Source organism: Wasmannia auropunctata, unplaced genomic scaffold, assembly GCF_000956235.1.
Source record: "Wasmannia auropunctata unplaced genomic scaffold, wasmannia.A_1.0 LD335828.1, whole genome shotgun sequence".
Classification (NCBI taxonomy): Eukaryota; Metazoa; Arthropoda; class Insecta; order Hymenoptera; family Formicidae; genus Wasmannia; species Wasmannia auropunctata.
This window is the reverse complement of record NW_012027062.1, coordinates 2,346,435-2,354,031: the sequence shown is the minus strand read 5'-3', so window position 1 is coordinate 2,354,031 and position 7,597 is coordinate 2,346,435. Positions and strand designations below refer to the sequence as shown.

Below are 7,597 nucleotides of genomic sequence, written 5' to 3'. Positions count from 1 at the left end.
TAATTAATTTACATATAAGGGGTGGATTTATCCCTTTAAACCGTTTTTTAGCACCAACTGATAATTTCTAAATTCATCTATTTATGTGATCTCAAAGTGTACCAAGTTTCATTAAAATCAGAATTTGACACTTCGCGAGGTTCCCTTGTAAGTAATCCAATCTATTTTACTTATCGTAATTAATATTAAGTATATTATTATTCGTTATTAGGGGAGATTCGTCGGCACTTGACAAACGCATTTCTCTTCCCTTTTTTTCTTTCTCGCGTTCTGCTTGGCTCACGCCACGAAGAGACAGTCCTTGAGATCGTCGGGGCGTGTCGACATCGTGTACTCGTAATCCGCGCGACCCACTTCCGCCCACAACACGGCGCCACTTTTCTCGTGATCCTGGACCAGTTCGGCCTGTCGTTGAATTCGCGGAGCGTGGCCGTGAGATCTCATCAGGAGCGATTCTCTCCGAGCGCATGCTCTTTCACTTCGATATGTTTCGCGCGAGAACGCGTACAAGAATTGTATCGCTAAAAGGAAGAACGACGTTGTGCACTTCCGGAGGCTCGCGCATTTCATTCAGTCATCAGTTAATTGCACGACTGTCTAACAAAATAAAAAAATGGATTCGTTCACGGTTTACTTTACTTTTTTTAAATCTAGTTTCTTCTCTAAAGTTTTCAAGTTTTTTTTTTAGAAAACAGGTTAAGATGATATCTCGTAATAATTTATAGCATAGTAAATGTAGAAATCTCGGTCTATTTTACAAATTATTTTTCTTGAAATTTCTTCGTTAACAGATTATTTATATTAATTATATGTAAGAATAGCTATGTTTACTTAATATTATACGACTATTTTATAACTATGTGCGTTCGATCATTTCAGGAATGTGGTGACCGATTCTCCGTCTATTACTTCTCGATTGAATGCACTGACCACTGAGTAGACCAAATGCTTACCAAGTTGAAATTTAACAGATATTGAAATAATATCTGATTAATATCAAAACAGAGAATTATTGTGAACATTTTTGTGTTTTTTACAAGTAGATAATATTTATAACTCCCTTATAAATATTATCTACTTGCAAAAAATACAAATGTTCATAATAATTCTCTGCTTTGATATTATTCAGATATTATTTCAATATAATCTGTTAAATTTCAGCTTGGTAAGCATTTGGTCTACTCTGTGGTCAATGCATTCAATCGAGAAATAGTGGACGGAGAATCGGTCACCTCATTCCTGAGATGATCGAACGCACAAGGTTAGAAAACGCATTCCGCCGATAAGTAATTGCATCTATAGCATATGCACGGAATATACGAAGCACCCCATTACCGGTTAGATATCTCTCGCTAGTGAGAAGCGCGAGTATTAGCATACGCACGTGTATAGGAAAAACACGTAAGATACATACTTCGTGAAGTAAACTTGCTAATGAACGTGATAGCCGTCTTCGGGCTCGATGGGTTTCATATAGGCATCGTTAAAAGAGAATTAATATTCCATCTCGCGTTAGATAAGCTAAGTATTTCCTTTAGCTTACTCGTCCAAAATAAAAGCAATAAAGACAAATTTAGGGTCGGGGTCTAATCAATAGGCGATGGTGATGGAAGCGGCATAACGAAAATTCCGATAGAGGAAGACGTGAAGGTGCTTCCGGGATCGCGCGAAGTAAATTCGTTCGACCCGGTCCAAGGACAACGAAAGAGTCTGGCAGGTCTCTGTTCGAGGAATGCGCGCGAGGTTGGGAAGGCCGCGGGCGCTCTTAGGCGGTAACAGGTTCAGAGTTAACGGTGCACTGCCCCCACCGGCGCGGCGTGTTCCGGCATGGCACTGCTTGTGCCAGTCGTCGTCATCGTCGCCGTCGTGGTCGTCGTCGGCGTCGGACCTGCTCGGTCAAGGACACGTGTAAACCGGGTCACTTGCCTCCCCGAAACAGGGAACGCAAATACAACCGAACGTCATCGGCTGTCCGTTAATGTGATTATAGAAAGGCGGACTATTCTCTCTCTTTCTCTCCGTATTTCTGAAGATATCCCATCCTATGCGGAGTGTGTCCCAGACTTATTCAGTCATACTTTCCTTACGAATTCCTTGTCCAGCTTGAACTCAATTTCTCCTTCACGAAAACATTGAAAAACTACTACTTTTTGAATTGTAGATAATTAAAAATGTATAAATATTTGAAGAAACCAAATTTTACTTTTATCCGCATTTTTTTCTAAATGCAATCTCTTTTACTTTTTGACAATGTATTTTTAATATTTAGGTTTTTAAATTAAACATTACTTATAAAATTGAAAATTTATCAAAGAGATCCACTCAAAATTCAGAAAAGATCAAAAGAAGAAAGAAGAAGTGTCTGAGACACTTTGTGTAAGGACTATGTATAATGATATTTGCCGTGAAATACGTTTAATTATGCTTTTGCAAATATCATTATATTATATCATGTAAATCATATCATAATAAATAATTACTAATTTGCAATTTGTAATTTACGAAATCGTAAATAATTATTCCAGCATTATTCCTGTATAGCTTATCTTTTTGATATCAACGTTCTGATAAAACACTATTACGCGTAGCGATAAACTATTGCAAATCTTATTGTATAATATTGCCAATCAGAAAAAAATCACATTATGTTTAATTACGAGTATCACTCAAAAATCAAAAAATGGATGACACTTACCGCAGAATGGCACGCCTTCCGGCAACCACGTGCCTTCGGCTTGGCATTCCCTCCTCGCTGGTCCTAGAAGCTCGAATCCTCGTTCACAGGAATATATAGCTGTGGTGCCTTCCGCAAACGTGGTTTCCTTAAGGAGAGCATCCTCCTCGTCTATGACGTCGTCGATACCTCTGAAGTTGAAACGTACAGTACTATGTGCCGGTGCACCCGGATAACCGCATCCGGCGCCATCGGAGCCTGCAATGCAATCCGTTTCTTGTTATTTTAATGCAATTATCACGAAGTAATTACAAAGTACTTCACGTTTTCCACAAATAACGGCGCGTATGTAGATAAATAGATTATGCTGATGTAAGTTTTATAAAAAAGGTATACAGCATAGATTTTACACATATACCATATAATCATAATGGCATTAAAAATAAGAAAAGGGGTAATAATAAAATAAAGAATTGTGTCACAGAATCTACTAGCGTCTCCTCTGTATTTAAACTAAGATACAACTTTCTTTCGCAAATTAAAATATAATGAATTCGAGGAGAAACTTTTCTCTCTTGCTGCACATGAAAAGTGTTTTAGAGATATAATTAAACATCATGTCTATTTATATATAATTTTTTATATACTGTATAAATATATTTAAGTTCAATGCAAATTTTATATTATAATTAAGTTTGGTCATACTATAATATTAAACTGTCGAGTTTGCATTATTATTCTTCAGTAGAATATTAACATGTATATACATATCGTGCACTGGAAATTCAAGTGCAGAGACCTAGTTCCTATGCAGGAAGGTTTCACTTTTGCCCTCGTATGGCGACGACAGTTATCCAGAATCCAGAACGACGTGCCAATTAATGCAGTCGTTTCTGTTTTCCTTTCTTAACACCGCGATTTATCATGACTATAATATTAAACAAATCACGTCTACGGAAATTACAATGTAAATTAAGTAGCCGCGCATTTTGCCGGATGTTTTCTAACAAGAATGCAAAAGATGCGAAAGGATGCTGTTTCAATCACATTTTTTTCTGCAATTGCACGTTCTTTCTTTCGTAAGTACCGTGGAAACGGAAACGTTTTTCCTCGATGGTCACGTCTAATCGCGCGCGTTCATTTCACGGCACGAAATTGCCTCAAATGCCCGCGCGCGCGAATTCTCTCGCGAGAGCTGCTAACTCCTCGTACAAAGGATATACCTATACCACTATCTGCGCGATTCAATCTCTCATGACTAATTGCACGAATAATGCAACGCGTTTTCTGGCCGGCCATCGCGAGCGCATCGCGAAGCGCGAACGCGCTTTTCAATCTCTTCGTCATATCGAAGACACGCAACCTCACATCATCACGCACCGAGCCTATCAGCCGGTGTACGACGCAAGGCGGGACGTTGCCTCATCGGATTGCCGCGCTGCCGTTTTCAAGCCGATGATTTCAATGGGCGGCGAAGTCTCGTCACCTTCCTGAGCAAAATGCTCAAATCACCGAGCAGCGACGTGGCAAGCGCGTTTTACGTTATTCTCGTGCGAAACGAAAGGGTCTCATTTATGTAACTCCCGTATCGTCCCTTGCGCAACGAAAGTGAACACAGGAAACATATAGTCCTCGCGCTTAAGTGTTTTACATTATTTCGCTTTTTCCTGCGACGGATGAAAACATAGGTTCGGTCTAAATACACATCCGCTGCCAGTGATTGTGAAAGGTGTTGCAAAGTGGGGTAAGTTTATAGTCCCATAACGCCGCAATACAATAAAGCCCTGTGTTAAAAAGAGAGCTAATTCTCGTGCTTCAGTTTACTTTATAAATTTCCCAATAAAGATTAGCAGAACATTGCATGATCTGTTTCCGAAATTTAATTCGCGCAGAATCATTTTTCCGTGTTAACGTTTTAATTTACACTTTGGAAATTACTGATTACTCTTAGGAATTTATCATCAGATAACAAAGTCAACCCAGAATTTTCCCGAGTCTCTCAATGCCATACGTCTACTTTCCACACGATCTGGATGTTGATTGGATAACGACAACGATGAAAGCGATGTATACTTCAACTTTGTGCCGAGAGATGCAGAAATTGCCTGGAGCAGCTCCTGATTACACTATGCCCTTCCATCTCGTCACGTTTCACCGGGTACGCAGACAGAAATAAACGCGGATAATACATACTCGGTCTCAGTGGCAGCCCGCCATTATATCGCTATCCTGTCATTTACGAGCATACACGCGGTTGCCAGCGATTCCCGACCCGGCAGAGCAGAGTGCAACATATCGGGCTGCTGTCTTCGCTGGTTTTCGCAAAGAGAAAAAAAAACGTGGGGGACGTAAAACGCACTCGTCGGTGAGACGACGTAACGGAAGCGATAACGCAAGCAAGCGGCGGTCGCATCCTGCAGCGATCGCGCAATCGTCTAGGAAGTCATCGGCTATGCAGACCCCGCACTGCGGGGCCGGCACGGTGTGTGCCAATCCGAAATGCGATGTCCGAGGGAAGTAAACTTCAACGACTCGACGAATTTCACTTGTCGTCGTTGCGAAACGACATCGTCGTCGCGTCGCCGTTCTTTAGATATTCTTTCGCTGGCTATTCGTCCTCCTCCTTCTCTTATCGACAAGAATTTAACACATCGTAACCACGCGTTTGCGCACAAGCGAGCTTTCTACGAATTGTATATAAAACATACGGGTTTTCTTCTTCCGACAAGAGATACGAAAAATATTCGCGGATTATCTACTCTTAACTCTGACGAGATTCGAAGTCTATATGAAGGGAGCGAGAATAATTTTCTTTTTGCAAATATTAAATTTAACAAACACAAAATCAATCTTCGTAGTTTTATCGTTCTAAACTAATAAAGAAGAGCACAAAAAATCTTATTACTGTTGAAGACGTTTGTCTTGAAGAAAAGAAAGTTTTTAAATCGAGAGTTTTTAATATGACTTATTGGAACAATTTTGAAGTGTAAAAGTTGTATAAAGATAACCATTATAAATGTATGTTATAGGAATAATAAAATGTCTATATTAACTCTGAAACAATCCTCTTTCTTACAGTATCTTTCTTTCCTTCATTGCCGATTTCACGCGTCAGATAACAAAAGATTAACAAAGCATAGTGTCGAATGCTTTTTGAAATGATTTCCATGTTGCGTAAGAACCGCGCATGGATCGCGTGCAAAACGCAAATCCCGAGCGTTTCTCGTCGGATGTACCTAAGGCAGGTCTTGAAATCAGTGAAATCGCTTCGCATCTCGACTTGCATCGGTGCGTTGTCTGGTGGTAGCGTAAGATGGATGCATCGAATGTAGTGAAATTGTAGAAACCGCGGTGCAACACACGCGCTTGGCAAAAGCGGACGTGAGAGCGAGGATCGTTAACTGTGTAAATAAAAAAAATATATATGCTTCATATATGATTCACACGTGTTTTTGTCGAACGTGACGATATGTGGATTATTCGTGGGATAGCCAAAATTTTGACGATTGCTTGATTTACAGCCATTTGATTTACAGATATCATATTTTAGAAATTGAAAGCTTTATAATTTTAAATAATTTCGACTCGCAAGATTCATTATATAAATGATTAAAAAAAATATATAAAATAACGCGACAATTATCGCAAGTAAATATATAAATCATTCTAGTGTGTCTATCGCATTAGAATCCAAAATTATAACAATTTTTATTGTAAATTTAAGATCTCCCTATTATATTATAGATGTAATTCCATATTAATATAATATAATAAAATTGTGTTTTCAAGATCACGAAAATATTCGTAAAAATTATTATCTCTATGCGAAGAATAGGGATGATAATATGAATTTAACATCACGTTCCAGAATTGAGGCGTATCTAACATAATGGTTTCCGTTCAAAGATATCTTTGTAGCTTTAAAAATAAAAAATGGTGGCTTATACCCTCCTAATGCACTATAGAATACATCTTTGGGGGAGTTAATGGTTTGGACGTGTTCTCGGCGATTTAGGGATGGCATTCTATTCGCAGAGTGACTTTGTGTGAGAGCAGTCGACTCATAATCGGTAAGTTTAGGTTTGATCCCGATCCTTTTACATGTATCTCGATTTTATCGAAAGTTTATCACAAAAAGGCAACGGAAAACCACTCAGTGGCCTATTTTAAAACTTTTAACAAGAATGTATATTATCGTTAAATTGTGTGCAGCTTTCTACCATGTATCCACGTTGTATATCCACGTAACAATAATATAACGATAACGATAAGAGTTATAAGATAGATCTACTGGTTACTGCATTCCAGAATGTTGCCACAGAGAAACGAAAAAAAAAGTTGCCTAGTCCCAGAGCAGTCCTTTGGAAAAGTCGCCAACTCTAAAGTGATCTCAAGAAAACTTGATGTGGCGTACTGAAGAAGACGAAGACCTACGTAGCGCTCAAGGTAAGAAAGAAGGAGCGCTCGTCACTCACAATAGAATGAATCACTGGCATTTTAAAGCTTCGAATGTGTCCTCAGCGATTTAGGGATAGCATTCGAAACGAGCAACCAAACGGTGCTATAGCCAACAACGTACAATCGACGCCTCGTGGGTTGAGTACGTAACGGTTCGCACTATTCAATTAACATATTTATCGTGCGTTTTCACAGACGCGCCGACAAGAATTGCGCGCAGAGCGAGCGATTGGTCAGCCGACCAGCAAAGAATGACCAAGAAGAAGCGAGAAGCAGCCACGTATGAGCCCCGTTAATTTTTATTATTGTATCACTGTCTCATCAAATTTTTATCTGACAAGCACTACCGTAGAATCAAAGCACATGATAAAGAAATATAAATTAAAGTATATTTAGTGTAATTCTTATATCAATTTTAATGAAAATATGTAGAAATAATTAAGATATAGATAAATTGAAAGAGAT

At 39.0% G+C, this 7,597-nt stretch overlaps 1 protein-coding gene across 1 annotated transcript in view; it reads right to left on the bottom strand.

The window, feature by feature from the left end:
• Nucleotides 1-7,597, bottom strand: part of LOC105455954 — a 32,803-nt gene that overhangs the window by 18,291 nt on the left and 6,915 nt on the right. Inside the window, exon 2 of the mRNA XM_011699674.1 lies at nt 2,696-2,932. Coding sequence (XP_011697976.1) covers nt 2,696-2,932 — 237 coding nt within the window. The remainder of the gene's footprint in view (nt 1-2,695; nt 2,933-7,597) is intronic.